Source organism: Argiope bruennichi, chromosome 8 (genome assembly GCF_947563725.1).
Source record: "Argiope bruennichi chromosome 8, qqArgBrue1.1, whole genome shotgun sequence".
Lineage (NCBI taxonomy): Eukaryota > Metazoa > Arthropoda > Arachnida > Araneae > Araneidae > Argiope > Argiope bruennichi.
Window position 1 is genome coordinate 120,116,387 of NC_079158.1, and position 17,948 is coordinate 120,134,334.

Sequence of the window (17,948 nt, forward strand, 5' to 3'; positions counted from 1 at the left end):
TTTGTTATAACAAATGAGTTGAAAACAAGACTGTATTTCCTCAAAGTGAATTTTTCATTTGCTCTGTCAGACTTTGTCACATGCAAGACAGCAAGCGGCAGTTTATGATGCTTCTAATACCTTTTACTGTACCACAGATAAACAAACAACAATAAACAAAATCAAACTTAACTACAAACAAAAAATTAATATAATACAACATAATCCATACAACCTTTTTGATTCAAACACTAGACTCAAAAGATATTCTAACATGGAGAAACAAGGCATGTTCAGCATTTCAGAATCATTTATATCAAAGCTTTCATCTGGTTCTTTTAGCCAAACTCCAAAGATTTTGAGAGCAGCTGGGTCATATTGTCTATGAGCTGCAAAATGTTCAGTATAAATATCCCTAGGCCATTTGATTGCATCACTGACACAAAGTTTTCTTAAGAGATTCAAATATGATTTAGAAGTGAACTTTTTTCATAAATTGATCATTTAGAGGGTATAGCAATATAATAACTAAGGGGAAAATCAGGATTTTAACGAAAAGTGTTGAATGATGGTCGGTAAGATCAGCACATTTGCTCGGCAAGTTTCATCAAATACCTCTTCTCCTTTCTTGATTGAAACCATAGCGCTGATCATTCTTATTATTATTAGTAGTAGTATAGTTAGTTCTGGAAATTTTTTTGTTTTCTGTGAGAATTTAGGGGACACAGCTTTACTATTACATTCTACAAGATGTTTGCCGATGCCCGAGTGGGACAACATTACGCTACAATGATTTAAGATGTCTGGAGGCGTTCCCAACATCGGCAGCAAGTCTTGCTGTTGTCTCTGTCAGGTTAGTATTCTTTCAGATTGATGAAGTTCAACAGAGAAATTGAACAAATTTCCAGCTGGCAAACCTCATGCATGCGCCGTCAATCATGAAGTACGACAACAACACACTCCATGGACTCTCAATATCTAAGGGTATTCGATCTGCCTTATTCTAAAGCCACGTTCCGACGATCTGTGGCCTTACGGATTTGGTCATAAGTCTGCCAACTAACCCATTTTTGGATCACCAAAATTAACAGACATCAAAGAACCCCAGAAAATCACAAGAAAGTGAGGAGAGAGGGCAAAGTATGCCAGACTCAAGTTGCCGGAACAGGGCTTTCGCAGATAACAGACAGAATTTTTCTGCAATAACATGAAATTGGGGTATTTCATCTTGAAATGATCATTTAAATCCCATTTGGCTAGGTGCGTTAAGAAATAATTCGTTGTAAATTGACGATCAGTAATATTTCGTCAAAAGCGATTACCAATAAAGCAGCGTCCTCTTAATTTTGAGGACAAGTCGGGCATTGAGAGGCAAGTCGGCATTTTCATCGACATAGCAGGTCAACTTCGAATCTATAGGAAATCAAGTGTGAGATTAAGAGGGATTCGCAGCATCGAAGAAGGGAGGAAGAGGGAGTTCGCAACACGAATTTTATTCTCATTAGTACTTGCACAATTCTTTCCAACATGTATATTTGAAAAGATTTTCAACACAAGAAGAATCATTTTTATCAATGTCACTTCTAAGAGATCTTCAGCAGTGAAGGCAGAACACACGATATTGTTGATTAGTCTAAACACTTCGTACATGATTTTTTTTTAGGAGAGGCATAATTCTTGTTCTCTTGTATAGTCGAAGATGATTAAGATAAATCTGAGACATAATCTATAATTAAGATAAATCTATTCTGAAACAAGAGGTGTGGGAATCTCAACCCACACTGACAGACAAAAGTAAAGACATAACCATTGAGAGCAACAGCTTGATCTGAACTAAGGAGACAATATGAGGAATGTCCCTGTTCATTGCACAATAATTCAGAAGATCACAAACATTCGTAATTTTAGTGAATGAAGGAAGTGTCCAGTAGAGAAAAATAAGAACAATAAAATAGGAGGACCCCAGAGAACCACACAATACCTTATGAGCACAGGCTCATGGTACACTTTAGATGTAATCAGTACACAAGAAATAAAGGAAGAAAACGATTAAGCTGTTTGAGAAATTAATTCTCAAGTACCATTATTTGCCCATAGACCACCAGTTTGAAGTAGACTTGTAGAATGAGAGGGACTGCCCCACTATTTATAAAAGAGTTTAGAATTAATAATTAAGATATGTATGCAAGCTAATGTTGTTATTTAGATTTGATATAAATAAAAGCTAAAATAAATGCATTATTAAACTTGCTAGTAATTAAATTTGAGATTAAGATTTAGAAGTTGACCTTGAAGAATTTAATTAAATAGTGAATTAAAATACTATGGCAATGTGGAGGTAAATAAATTCATTTTTTTTTCAAAAAAAAAATGCATAATATATTTAAAAGAATATGGCAGAAAAATTGTCTTTTAAATTTGAAAAGGGAGTAGTAACACAAGGAATGTTTTCTAAATCAAGATAGTTTGTATAAGTGTTGTTGCTTGATGTGTTGCCATAACTTTGGTCAAATCTGATGGCTTCATTTTGGGTCTTTAACATGCAATTGACATTTATGCCATCTTTAATATCACAAATGTAATGTATCATTTGAGAAGACTTTGCAGTAAACAATAAACTACAGAACTCCACTTCAGTAAAGACAGAATAAATACACCAATATCCAAGTCCACTATATTGAGTAGGTAGCTGATATTTAATTACAAAAATTTTTGTGTTGGTAATAAATACATTTATTTCTCAATAAAAAATTTACAAAACTTCCTCCCTGGCTTCATCTTGCATTTGTTTTAGAGCTTCTTTTAGTTTAGAAACTTTAAAAGCTTGAAAATGAGCTGATGATGGAACATAACAGTCTTCACCTAAAACTTTCTTACATAAAGTTATATTATTCAAAATGTGTTCTAATGTCCAATGCTTTCTTAGTAAAGCATGATCCAAACCGAAATAACCAAATTGAGTTCTTCGTATTTGTAGACACACTGCTGAACTTTTCATGTATATTCCTATTTGATGAATTAATTCTGCCAAAAATATCTCTGTTTCATTAATACAATTAATTTCTGAAAGAAAAAAGAACGATTAAAATATATAATATTTTTAAACTCAACTATTATGAACTCAAAATATATTATCTTTCCAAATGCAATTTCAAAATTAAACGTAAGCAAAGATATTATGTAGCTGATTATATTTTATCAGCTCTTGTTTTAAAACTAAATTCCCCTCTTTTTTCCCCAATTATATAGGTGTAAACATGGTTGAAAATTGATGACATTTGAATTATTAAAATTTATATGCATTAAAGATGGAACTGAATTTATTAACATCGCAATTATCAGGCGACTCATCAAACGAAAATAATTTAAGGTTTCAAAATTATCCATACATGATATATACTTTATACTTGGATATAACTGATATATTCAATATTTATGTATGTTAAATATTTATTTAAATTTCGCTCATTTCAAATGGTTGAAAATGTATGGTAACAACTATATAATTATATATATAACAACTAATTAGACTCCCAAGTTTTAAAAGTTTTTACTGGTAGCTTGTATTTGAAAAGTTAGATGGCCCTTCGATCAAATTGAATCTTAATTTTTAAGCATTATCATCACTAAGAACAAATTTTTAAAATTTAATTGAACTGATGACACTGTTACGTAAAATTCAATGTTTTATTTGAAAATCAACAGGTTTGACTAGTAAATGTCTAACAAGTTCAATAATAAATTATAATGTTTTAACCAACACAAAAGCACAAACACACGGGCAACAAAACTGAATCGAAGCATACACAAAAACAGCACTAGCTATAAGCAGCAAATTAGTAATAAATAATCCTAATAGTACAAAGTGCTCAAAGAGAACTCGCACAACTATTTGCTTGAGCTCAACTCAGCTGATAGACTTTAACTCAGTCTCCCTGGTTTTTAACATAATTTTAGACAGTACAAAGGAGTTTCTTTCAAAAAATCTTCATAGCTTGCACTCAAATAGACTTACCAACAAAATTCTCGCTATTTTTGGAATATTCGATTTTGTCATCAAATGCTCGCCAAACCCGTTAGACATTCATCTAACATTTGTTTACCGTTAATCAGAGCTATCTGTAAAACTGTCTTCTTCACTATGAATTTAACGGAGCTGGGAAGCAATATTACAAATTTGTAACATCGGTTTCCTCTTCAAAGACTATTATTACTAAGCATTATGATCATTAAAAACAAATTCTGAAAATTTTATTGAACAGATGATATTTACTCTAACTACATATTCAATTTTCAGTTAACACTTTTCAATAATTCTTATGATGTCTTCTTTGTTGTTTTTGTATATTTTAAAATTTTTACTAAACTTATATATGAGTAAGTTAATCATTATACATTTGGACAATTTCTTATATTTTTCTAGACATGTAATGCCTGTAATTTATATACATTACATAATAATGTAAAGCTATTTATTTTTATATGCATACCAAGTGTGAACTCAGGCAGTTTAAAGTCTGTACATTTGATCCCATAAACAATAGGATCCGTTTTCCCAAAGGGACGCACTACACCTTTGCTTGCTAATTCATATGCAGCTTGGCTATGTATATCTACACCAGCATATCTAAAAGAAATATGTGCTTTATGTTATTACAAAAAACTCCTAGAATTAGAAATAATATTTTAGGGAAATTATTTTATATATAGAAAAAATATGTATTTTTCTTATTTCTTTAAAAGAGCTATAGTATTCATGAAATATAACAATTTATTCCTTATTTTAAGAATATGGTAAAATGAAATAATTTCTATTTTTAACTATTTAGTTTTTTTAATTAAAATGTAATTTTTAATCCATGCATGAATTTTTACAGCAATTGCTATTTTTAAATAAATAACATAAAACTTCAATAAACAAAATATATATATATAATTATTTAAATTTCTGTACTTATTTTATCAGATAATAAAAAGCAATGACACTTAAGCCAACAGGTTAGGAAAACAGAAAATAATTATTGTAATTAAACAGAAAATTTGTCTTTTTAAGACGAATGGTTTACAAATGGGAAGCTATGTTAAATGGACTGGAAAATATTTTAGTAACAGAAAAATTTATTACTTTTATGGCAATACAAATTGACATGGAAAATAATTATTTTAAGAAATATTTTTATTTTTAAAAAAACATAGATTGTAGATAATAAAACATACTTGAATGATAAAGCTTGACTACAAGACTGTATGGAAGAAAGAAATGTATCGAGCATTCCTTGTTTAATGTGAGCTGCCAAATAAAAATAAAATTACTATGAAGAAAATGAAAAAAATAATTTAATAATGTAATGATTTCTTGTTATTTATACAGCAATTCATTAGCAATTTTACTAACATATTTTCTTTGATATATTTATGCCAAAAACATTAAAGAAAAATACGAAAGCATAGTGAATTTTAAATCACGTATTAATAAAATTTATAATTTTGGCAACAATGTTTGCCACTGATAATGAGAAATATCATAATATTAAAAAAAAATGTTATTGAGGGTGCTTATTATTATATAATCTAAAATAATGTACACAAAATTAAGATTATGCACTTGATTTGGAAAACTATGTTAGAAAATAAGATTAAAATGAAATTTTCAATGTTAATAAAAATGAAGCTAACATCTTGAGAGTGAATAAAGATTTTTATATGTGTCATTTTAATCATCTATAATTATTACAAATAAAAGAAATATGTTATTTTATAGTAAAAAGTTTACCAAAAAAAGCACATTTAAATATTAAACAGCATTACAGCTACAAAATGCAATGACATAGATGGGTATTAAGAGCAAATATGGTATTTCCATCAATTTTAAATTTTTATGTAGTACAAGAAAATACATTATTTGTTTGTTCATTTAATTTTAAATCAAAAGTCAAATAATCAATACAAATTACACAAGATGCTACAATTTATTCTAGCATTACAAGCGTATCTATCTATCTATATTTAAAAGAATAATTTAATAAAACTCAATTTTTAGGGAAAGTTATACAAAATAATACATTTAATATAAATGAAAACGTTTTTTCATCATATATATATATATATGATGGAAAACATTTTCTAGAAAAGATGAGTGAAAAGCATGTAATAATATTTTCATTATTTTTTATGGTACTGCCAGCAATAAAAAGTTATAATAGAGCTTGAAATGTTTAAATTTTAAAAATTTGTAACTTAAAGCATGTTTTAAAATCTCTCAAATTTTTCATTTAATATTTTTAAAAACTGTAAAACTTAACCATACAGATATATATATATATATATATATATATATATGAATTAAAGTATTTATATTTAAACTCCAATTCTATGAGAAAAAAAAAATTGCTTACAATAGGTTGATCTTTCCTTTACTTTTCCATCAGCCATAAAAGTATCTGTTGCACATCCAAATTTGCCTTTAATTTCATATTTCCTTAGAAAATTGCTTGATTCCAGAGTCGCAACATGCTTGCAGCCATCATTAATACCCATAACTAGCAGAAATAAAAAGAATAAAATTGAAATATATATGTATATATAAATCCTCAATATTTTATTTTGCTACTCATCTTTGTCAAATTTTAGTAACTTTTTAAATCATTTTACATAAGATGATTTCCATTCTTGTTGTTAACTTAACTTGAATATAAACAGTGAGGGATATAGGCTGTTATCCCATAGGAGCCAAAAAGTTACAGTTAATAGTTATCAAAATAATCTTGGTGTTTGTGTAAATAAATAAAAAAATAAATCCTGTCATTAACATACATCTGAAAACTCTGCTTTCACCGATCATGCTTGCTTTGGTCACATACAATGATATACTCATTAATGAAAACACAGCACAAAATTATTTTACTTTTATTAGCTCACTGATTCCCAATGTATGCTCTTAGTGCTATGGGGGAGTCTGGATTTCCCTATAGAAATGTCACAAATATTACAAAATTTTCATAATTTTATTTATTTCAATTTCATAAGTCCCAACAATAAGGAATGATAAAAAGTATCCTTTTCATTCCGATACTAAAAACCACACAGTAAAACTGTAAAGAAAACTGTTGCTGTAGAAATATATTTTCTGCAAGTGTATGCAGTATATCTTCATATAAAAGGCTTCTTGATGTTCGCAAAGCATTTGATCATATGGGGTATATTGGTTTGATCTACAAGTTTATTTCCAACTATTTACCATGTTACCTCATTGACATTTTAATTTTTTCCCTAAAAAAAGTACATTTAAAGTTTTAAAAAAAAGTCACATTATCTCTGAAGATGATCTCATCAATGTCTGTAATCAAAGAAGTATACTTAGCTCATTATATATTGTACACTGCTGATTTCCCTAAAAGAATATCTTCAATTGTTTCTTCGCTGAAGTCATAACCATCTAATACATGGAAATAAGACAGAATACATCATAAAGATGCTGCGATGGGGGCTTATAGAAATAAAAAAAGAGATATTCTTTACCCATTAATATGGACAAGACCCATGTAGTTATGTTCCACAAAGAATATCTCAGAAAAAGAATTACAATCTCTTATTCTCTTTGAAGATAATCTTTCCTGAGATAAAGACGTTAAATAACTTAGTTAGAGTTCCAATAGCAAGCTTACTTTTAAAAATCACAATACACCCTTAATTGCACTTACAATTTATTCTAAATAATGATTCTTGCAATTATGAAATTGGTGCTGTAGCTGTTAAGATTGATGTCCTTTGTCAAAGTAAAAATTTTAAGGGTCAATTTTTAGCCAGATGTTAATGCTAACAATTTTTTATTTACAAATTTAAAAGTCATTTTTTATAGCAATCATCCAAGATGGAAGAGTTTTTGGAAAATTGGCAAATCCTGGAAATCATTTGTTTAGTGAGGAACGAGATACTAATCTGAAGTCTTACTAGAGCAATGCTTTCTTAGGTGTTTGATAAGGTGTCCACAATCGTTTATTTTAATATAAAGCTGGCAGAATCAGAGAGAAATTATTATATTAAATTATTATTATTAAGAAACTTATAACAATCCTTGTAAGAACATTTCAAGATTTCACGGAGATCTTTGTTAAATTTAACTAACGTTTCACCTTTTTTTAAAAAAATAAAAATGTTTTAATTTATAAGAGTTCGGTAACACTCACTTAATCAACAGAAAATAGTTTAAATAAAAAAAAATCTTTTATAAAAATCAAAGATAGACATTTAATAATAGAATGCGTCATTCATCAATTTTACATCTGAATTAGAACTTTACCAGGTTCTCAGCTCTTAAAATAAAATTATGAATACAGCGATGCGTGCTATTACTAGTGCTATCTGTTATGTGAACCCAACGATCGTGAAATCAGTGGAGAATTTCTATCGTTGTCTGCATGGCAAGGAATTTATATGCTACAAACCGATTATGCTTCCCTAAAGTAGTTGTTCAGTTTCAAAGATCCAGAAAAACAAATAGCGCGGGGAATTCAAAAGATCCAAGAATATAATCTTGGAATATATCTAAAAAATGAAATAAAGACAGGTCAATCGAAGGCTGTATCCAAATAGGAGCAGGCAATGAAGAGAATGACGAGAGAATACACAGCAATAACAAATTTGTCCATTAAAGCGGAATATCCAGTATACCAATTCTCAAACTTTGGATACCGGAAGAACTTAACAAGTTTAAAATGGATGATCCAGATATTAAACCAATTTTGTAGAATAAAATAAATAATGCAAGTCAACTCCCCTGAGGTGCTCTTAGAGACGAATATTAAATCGCAAATGAACAAATAACAATGAAAAGACATACTGATGGTAGTTATTCTCCCAGAATCCAATAAAAGATTCATGTCAATCCTAGTGAGGAAGGGGGGTTTCTTGGTTGTTGAAGATAGAGAACAATCTTACAGGGTTGGTGTGCGTGTCGACATCATTTCTGATGTAAAGAATGTCATATCTATGGAGCTGCAAAGGAATCTTAAATGAAAACAAGACTATTATAACACTTTATAGCAGGTACGCTATTTGAGGAAATTACTTCTGACATACTAAAACCCCCATCTGTAACATCTAAAGGTCGCCTGTGCATCCTGGTAATTATGGACTATTTTATGAAATGGTTTGAAGTTACAAGCACAGAGAATCAAGTATCGGCAGTTGTTGAAAACATTCCTGGGAAACTAGGAATGATACACTCTCATACTATCCACCAACTCATATCCACTCCCTAGTATATTTAGAACAAGGCCAGTCTTTTATTTATTCTTATTTACGGACCGATATAAACTTCACAGCACCCAGAAAACTTATATTATAGCATTACTTCTACTGTTTTATTATTTTCCTCTTTTAAAACCTGTACACATATTTTTAAAAACATATAAAGACATTTGGCATTGTTATATAAAAAAGTAGTTACTGTGCACTAATTAATCTATAATCTGCATATAAAATAAAAGAGATATTTACGTAAAACTCCAGAACTATTTTTTCCTAAATGACAAATCCATCTCAGTCTGATATCTTGAATTTGGTATCGAGGTCCTGTAACTGTAAAAAAAAATCTTAAAATATAAACGATAATAAAGAAAATGTACAATACGAAAAAAAATCATATGCATAAATTAAAATCTCTATATCTACCAAATTTATAATGCTTCAATTGAAAAAAATATTTTTATATATAAATGAAAATCCATTTGTTTCTTTGAATCTAATAAGTTTCTACATCCTTCGATGAATTCGAAAGAATTTTTGCCACATATGTTCCTTAGCACCTAAAAGATTATTAAAAAGTTATAAAAAAGAAGTATTAAAAAGTTATTAAAAGAAGTATTAAAAAGTTTATATGATTCTCTAAAGGAAAGGAAATGGAGGTTGAAGAATTTTACATTTTGCCGCCAACCTTCTAAATAAAGCACTAAGCAAAAAGTACTTTTACACCATCTTCTTTAATATTTACAAAAGCGTGCGAGCGCAAGTGATTAAACAATGAAATTGATTTAATATTTCGACAAAAAAAAAATGGGTTGATAAAAATTATGTTTAAATTAAGTTCGAAAAATTGATTAAAAATCAAGAAAAAATAGTATGGCAATAAAACTGATGTCACCATAAAACTCATTTCTTGAATTTTAAGAGTTAGTTTTATTTTTACTTTTAATGCATAGAATAAAAACAAAATTTTTATAGATGCTGCAATTCAACATTAAACACTATCTTTTAAAATTGTTATAATTTCTTTAAGTGTTTAGCGTAATATTGTCTCATATTTTAACTTTTTAAGGTTTTTAATGCACCCAACTGAAATATCATATGCCTTTTCTTTTTACTTTTTTTAAAGTCTGAATTCATTAAATAAGATTTCATTTCACTTGGCACATTTGTCAGTTTTATTTCGTTAGTATATATTTTAGCGCATCAGTTTCGAGTCATAGTTTCAAAATATGTAAACAAATACATTTTCTTTCTCCTTATTTCTTAATTGCAGCCCTTATTTAACTCAACATATAAAATTCAGCCTTTTTTCCTTTGCTCCTGTTAATCATTATTGCCATATCATCCAGCTAAAAATAAATACTGGGTTTTGAATATTTGATTACACAAGATAGAAAATTTGAATAATAAGGCTCCTGAAATAGAATGCATATATATGAACGCTGATCAAAAACATTTCTGCAAAAAATAACGAAACATAATCCAAAATATTTTCTAAAGATATGTTTATTTACAAACACACTTATATTCTTCAACAAACCATGAATTCCACCATGAAGATTATTTTCATATTATCTGAATTTTTAATTGCTGGAATTCTCTTTTTAGTAGAAGTTTATATTAAAACATCATCACTTGTTATTACATTAAGTATAAAATCATAGGCCTATTATCTGACATCAAACAACTTTTAAGTTGCCTTCTCTACAGCATTTTAATTTCATCTTATACGCAGTATAGAGAAAGTATTATAATCATCAAAAAATTCGAATTCGAGATTTTGATGAATCTTTCCGTTTTAGACCTCCCTGAGACTCCGAACAGCACATTTTTGGACAATATCCGTCTGTCTGTGACAAAGATACTCAAGAATGCTTTGCGATCCATGGATGAAATTTGGAATATGATCTTTACACCAAATTTGTAGATGAAGATTCCTGTGAACAAAATTCGAGATTCAAATTTGTAGATGTAGAATCCTGTGAACAAAATTCGTTCACAGGAAATCGATCTGTCCAAAAATAAGTTAACATTATATTACAAAACGACGAGAGCTAGATGAATAAAATTCTATGGTGTAGATATACATATCAAATTTTGACCGTCTGTTGGTCTGGAATTTAAAAAGCATGTAAACGCGATAACTGAAAAAAGCAACGACTTAAGTATATCAAATTTGTCATGGGATTTTGTAATTACAATTGTTGTTTGTGTCAAATTTTTATTTCAATCGATTGGGAAAAAACGCATCTAAATCACAAATTCAATTTTCGAACACTGTTAGCTGCATGCAAGTAATTAATCGTCCAAAAAACTCGCCAAGGATCACAAGATAGATTCAGAAAAAACGCTAAATTCACGCCGAAATGTAATATTTCGTTACTATTAAGTGTCAATGCCATTCAAAACATACTCTGGGCTAGTACCTTTATTAGAGAGTATGCGAGAAAGTTTTGGGAAGACAACCCCCGCTCGTGAAATTTTTAAAATGAAGAAGCAATATGAGTTATAAACTTAATATTTTTTCTACGACCGAATATATATTATTAGCCCCAAGCAGTTTTAATATATATATATACTCGAAACTTGATAATAAAAATGCTATTAATCCGAAGTTTTTATATTACTGTAGAATTCTTAAAACTTCTTAAGAGGTTGAACATAAAAACTGCATGACGAAAAGGAATTTTGCTTTTTCTTCATATAGGACAGTAGCGGCTAGTAATAAATAAACATAATCAATCTTCACATTTTTTTTTTTTTTTTTTTTTTTTTTGCAAAATGAAATAATTACTAAATGTTTTAAAATGATTCTAGACTACTACAGACCACTATAAGTCACTTCGAATCTGAAACTTACTAATAGCTAATCCAAAATCTTTTTTCACAAGCTTTCATAAAATCCATTCAAAATAACATAGTATAATTATTCGTTATTGAAAATACTGTAAAGAACACACATTAAGCCTAAATATCTTTTAATTTTCTAGGTTAGTTAATGACTTTCTGTAATTTTTGAAGTAAATCGCAATATACTTCTTCTTCTTCAGGAGCACAACAGCCCCTTGTAGATCTTGGCTGCCTCAACCACGCGCTCTTTCCAGCGCTCACAAGATTGTTACTGATGTGTAATACCGTTTTCCCGCATTGTAAATCTGACTCCCTAAAAAAAAGGAATTTACAGATATCCTTAATGAATGGGACCTCCCTAACAAACTTGATGATGAATTCGGTGACAAAAATGCAGTTTTTAGAATTTTGGCTGTATCTTCATTATGAACTGAAATTCACAGATCCCTCTAGAAAACTTTATATCCTGTCACAAAGACTATAAAAACCTGAGAGAACTAAAGCGAGTTAATCAAGTGAAAATTCTCTGAATATTAATTATGGAGCGAGCTCTCTTGCTATATTGTTGCTGTTATTGTTTTTAACAGTGCGAGTTACTGGTTTTCACAAGGGTGTCTTGATGTACGTTGATGTATGATGTATAGAATAAAGTATGGCTATTCTTTGTGGATCTTGTTGGATTTTTAGTCATAAATCCACCAGACAATTTTCGTAACAATATCTTAGTATTCTGCAGATTTCAAGGTATACTGGGTATAATAGCATTATATTTCTGATTGCTCTTTATAATCTTAATTAAAGGCAGCAGCAGAAATTCTCCTATCAAGGAAAGAAGGCAAGGTAGATCTGATAGTGGACAGGCAAAATTCTTCTAATTTCTTCAAAATAAATAATTAATTTTGTGTTTAATTGAAATTATTAATTTAGTTAATTCAATTAAAATGAATAATTATTTGGGATAATTAATTGTTTATATGATGCCAAAGCAGTAAAATTGTCTGTTGGAATGACTTGCAATAAAGGAAAAAGAAGAATTAAAAACAAATCTGACAACAAATGAAATATACAATACTGATTTTAGAAAGAAATTTACACTTCATTATTTAAATCTTGTAACAAAATAAAATAATATAAGTGCTGAAAGTAGTTATATTGTTAAACTTATATACAAATATATTACATTAAAATTAATCAAAACCATTTAATAAATTTAAGTAATTGTATCCTACTTTCAAAATATTACAAAATAAATTTGTTAACAATGTTATTCAAATCAAGAATTTTGATAATATAACATTTGTGAATTCATAAAACTGTTTTCAGAATTCTTTGTGAATTCTTAACACAGCTGAGCTTTTGAATATTTTGTTTAATATGATAGTTCTTGGATTGGCACAAAATTGTTTTCATATGTGCTTATAAATACAGAAATTGTTAAAACAATTTTTTAAAAATGATTCAGTTTAAAAAAAAAATTGTGATGGAAAAAACATATTTTGAAATTCTAGGAAATCAGCAAGCGCATTGGATCTTCTTCTCTTAATACGCTGGGCTCTCTAAATAATAATGGAAATTGTTAACTCGTTGCCCATGAACAGTTTTCCCAATTACTTTTTTAAAACAGATCTTCAAAACCATAAAAAAAAAATCACAACAAAATTTATTTAAAAAAAAATAATTAGTATTTTATGACTTGGTTTTTGTTTTCGTAAAAGTTTCTTGAATGAATTTTATAAATAAAGATTAATTTTTTACAACTTGAAAATATGTTGCTTAGGATGCAGTTAAAAAATTATATGAAAAATGCTGAAGAAAAAAAATAGGTTTCTCATGCCCTTAATAATATGAATATATATGGATTTTATAAAAGAGTAAATTTCATTCAAAAACAAACAAAAAACAGTTCTTGAATTTGAATCCACTTGTCTGCATTTGCAGTTTCTCAGAGATATTGTGAACTTGAATGCACTCAAAAATTATTTTTTGCTGAGTTTTAAGTAAAGGATTTTCTCAATGTGGTAAATATGAATATTCTTTCAGCACTCCTTTTATGAGGTTAGGTCATGAGAAGCTCCTGTGATGGCTCTTACAGCATGATTTACAGAAAATTTCTGCATATCTTCTTGTTTATAGTCCCAAGAGTTATAGTTTGTTTTCTTGTGAACATGATTACTAGATAAATTGTTTTACAAGATCTGAACCACCAAAGTATAAGTTGTAGGGAGAGTGAAAGAAAGTTTGTAAATAGATTGATTGATGTATATGGCGCCAGAACTTCCATCAAATAAATCTAAATGTAATCGTGCCATTCTAACTCTATTATGTGGTTTCAATTATTTAGGATCTACATCTAAAATCTATTTCTAGCTTTCAATGAATCAAAGATATCATAAAACACAGAATAACATTTACTGACGAACACGAACACAAAGTTACATCGTTCTACGTTACATCTCTAACTAAGCATTACAAATTCTGAATCACAAAGTAATAAAAAAGAAGCGTATCAAAGTTCAACAGAAACTGTGCATGTGCCGGTTTCCTGATGACTACAACTGGAATAGGGGAAATGCGTCTCTAGGATGGAACATAGATCATTCAGCTCAATTTTTACATTCTTATACTTTCTTAGCTATTGAAGATCAAAAAATTATTTAAATTACACAAATAATTGCCTCATCATAATGGAGAACTTCTGTACTAAAGGAAATACATTAGAAGTTACAAGTCACTACTTAAAAATCAAAGATAAAAACATCACAACATACATTTAAGTTCTGTTTGTTCTTAGTTTCCAAAATTACAGTATCTCAAGGTACCTAGTTTTGACATCTGCGGATTGCAAGTATAAAATTTGATTTCCCAAAAGAATTTCCTTTGCATATATTAGTAGTAAATTAGCCCTTAATTTTTTTTAAGTAATCTATCTTTGTCTTCAAGCTAACAATAGAATTTTTTAAATTAATTACTGTTTTATTAAGATATCTTTATCCAAAGGTCATTAAAAATTCGAAAGCATTTGGAATCATTTGGTTCTCGTTATAAGAAATTATCAGAAGAAAACAAAACAATTTTACTTATTTATGTGAATTTGAGTGTTTGGGAGCTTTATCTAGGGATTTTCAAAATAAACAGATAGTTAAAGCTAAACTAATTTTATTTCAGTTACTATTAACAAAAAAAATTGCTCACAAAAACTGACAAGAAAAATTAAATTGTAGCTTAATATGTATCAAACTATTAACACTAATATTACCTAATCTCCTATGAGAATACCATGTCCTTTTGTTTATCCTGGGACATGAAGCTCTCATGCAATGCAACATATCTATGCAGATCATTTTTCTTTAAAATAGTTCAGGTGCTACCTGCACTTTAGCTTTAGACACAAGTGCATGTACAATTAAAAAGTTACTACCCATACTACACTACATTGCGATTTTTGCTGCACCTTCTCTTTAAGAAAGCTTGCTTTTTTGGGGATAAAATATTTAGCACTACAAGCCTCACTCTTACATTTATAATATTGAATATAAAATATTGTATCCATATATATATATATATATATATATATATATATACACACTTTTCATTACCAAATTGCAGTTGAAAAAATTTATTAATTAGTCAAATAATTACAACTTAATGAATTAGATCTTAAAATATAGATATTTTATAATCAAGTAAATCTATCTTGAATGCACATCATTGGCTGCAATAAAACTATACATGCCTACGTTATCAAAGAAAGACAACAGTAGATGGCTGAATTCTAACTAGATTATCTTCAACCCTTCACCAGAATTTAGTCAAGAATTATAATAAAATAAAACATAATAAAATAGAAAAATTTTGCAAATTTATTGATGAAAAACATATGCTTGGATGAATGTAAAATTGTTTCAGTGCAATTTGAATGAAGAAAACAGGATGAAAGGTATCCATAATATTAACCTATCACTCCATTCGTATGTGATACAAACATTTTAATTTTCCCTAATAATTCTATTGAAAAGTAATTGAAACAATTAAAGGAAGTAAGAAAAATGATCAAAATAGTCAACAAGTAAATGCAACATCCAATTTAATTGTTGAGTATTTGGTTAAAAATGGTGCTCCAGCTGAGTGGCAGACAAGAGAATCGGATGTCTATCATTCTGCTAACTTCAAATTGGAGCAAAAATCACTTAGTTTGATTACTTATTATATAAATTTAAAGTAGAATTTAAATTAATCAGATTCTTAATCACTTCTTCAATTAGAAAATGGTAAAAAATTTTATTGATGAAACTTTTAATTTCTAACTGACAGGACAATCCCCCTCCTTCCAAGTCTTAGAATTCCTGCCTCACACAAGTGATGTTAATCAATCAGTAATTTTCAAACTTGAATACATGCACAGCTCAACAGTAATGAGATTATTGTAATTCATTCATGGAAAGAGGAATATGTTTTAGAATATGCTTTGGAACACATGCATTCATCTATGTTAGCAAATATTCTAAAAAAAGATGATTAAAAAAGAATTTGTTACGTTGAAAATCTTTTCTACACATGTTATGTTTGTTGTATTCAAAATGGTAATTATTAACCTTATTAATAAGTGATATTCAGTACAGGCACATTTCTTCAAAGTCAACAAAGAAAATAAAAGTGCCACGGAAATTAATCAAACAACATAAAATTTCACTTTCACATTTAAAATAATAAAAAAATATATATAAAATTTAATAAACGTCCAGATATTTTGATTTTACTTTAAATTGCTTATTTAATTGCTATGAAAGTATTTCACCAAAATGTAATTCAGTATATCATTCATTCATTCTAAAAAGAAGAGAAATAAAAATACTCATGAAATAATAATAGACTATTTTCCATGTGAGTTTTAAATTTAATTATACTAAAATATGAATTTAATATTTCTTTGTGTTATGCAAAAGCACATAAAAAAAGAACCTTACCTAATTCATGATCTGCATAATTTGGAACCAACTCTACTGAGAAAGGTTTTCCAGAAGAAACAGATCCATCTAACAAAACCCGGTCTCTTGGAGGTCGTTTCTCCATTTCATTCAGCTCTACATAAAATATATAAAATTATTAAAACAACGTTTTCTATCACTAGTTTACAAACGATAGACTTTTCTCTTTTTAAAGCAGAAATTCATTTGTCAAGCTATTAGAATATGACTAAGCAGAATTATATTGTTTATTCTAGTCTAATTTTCTTAAAGTAAATATTGAGTAAGTACAACTAAAGAAAATTACCACGACATAAGTTCAAAGCAATGGCGTTACGTGAATGCACTGTCGGGACTTTCGATGGTTTATAAATACAAAATATGCCATTTAAGTATTTCCAAGCTTCTGGAGCATAATTTATAGTTTTCATTTTGAAATATTAGGAAATAAAACAAAAATCTTTTAATGAAAATTTACAAATTTCGAAGTGCTTATTATAATATTGTTTATTTTGACATATATTCCTTGGAATTTAAAGCAACATAGCATTGCAACAAAACACTCCAGTTTACGCTGATGTTGCTAGTGAAATTCTTTGAGACGTAGCACAATCTTAAGTTGTTTTATGTAAAATTATACTTGACTCGATTTTTCTCCCTACAGTCTAAGATTTATTATAGCAGAAGATACCACCCCATTTTAAAATACAGCACAAATATACATCACATGGAGTTTTTGTTTACATTTATTGTAAACACATAAAGCACATTGCCCGGAATATTTTCATCTCATATCACTTCAGTAAATATAATCATCTTAGGAAGTGAGAGAAATTACGAAATAACTCATGGTTTGTATAAGCAATAAAAAAAATTTCTGTTATATAAAACATATTCTGTGAAGTTTTT

At 28.5% G+C, this 17,948-nt stretch overlaps 1 protein-coding gene across 1 annotated transcript; it reads right to left on the reverse strand.

Moving 5' to 3' along the window:
- Nucleotides 1-2,563: 2,563 nt before the first annotated feature.
- On the reverse strand, nt 2,564-17,809 carry LOC129981205 (pseudouridylate synthase TRUB2, mitochondrial-like). Its single transcript, XM_056091948.1, has 7 exons — nt 17,347-17,809; nt 17,040-17,156; nt 9,478-9,558; nt 6,375-6,518; nt 5,197-5,269; nt 4,470-4,606; nt 2,564-3,042 (listed from the first exon to the last, which is right to left on the reverse strand). The coding sequence occupies exons 1-7, from the start codon at nt 17,468-17,470 to the stop codon at nt 2,732-2,734; spliced, it is 987 nt and encodes a 328-aa protein (XP_055947923.1). The 5' UTR covers nt 17,471-17,809; the 3' UTR covers nt 2,564-2,731.
- Nucleotides 17,810-17,948: the final 139 nt, after the last annotated feature.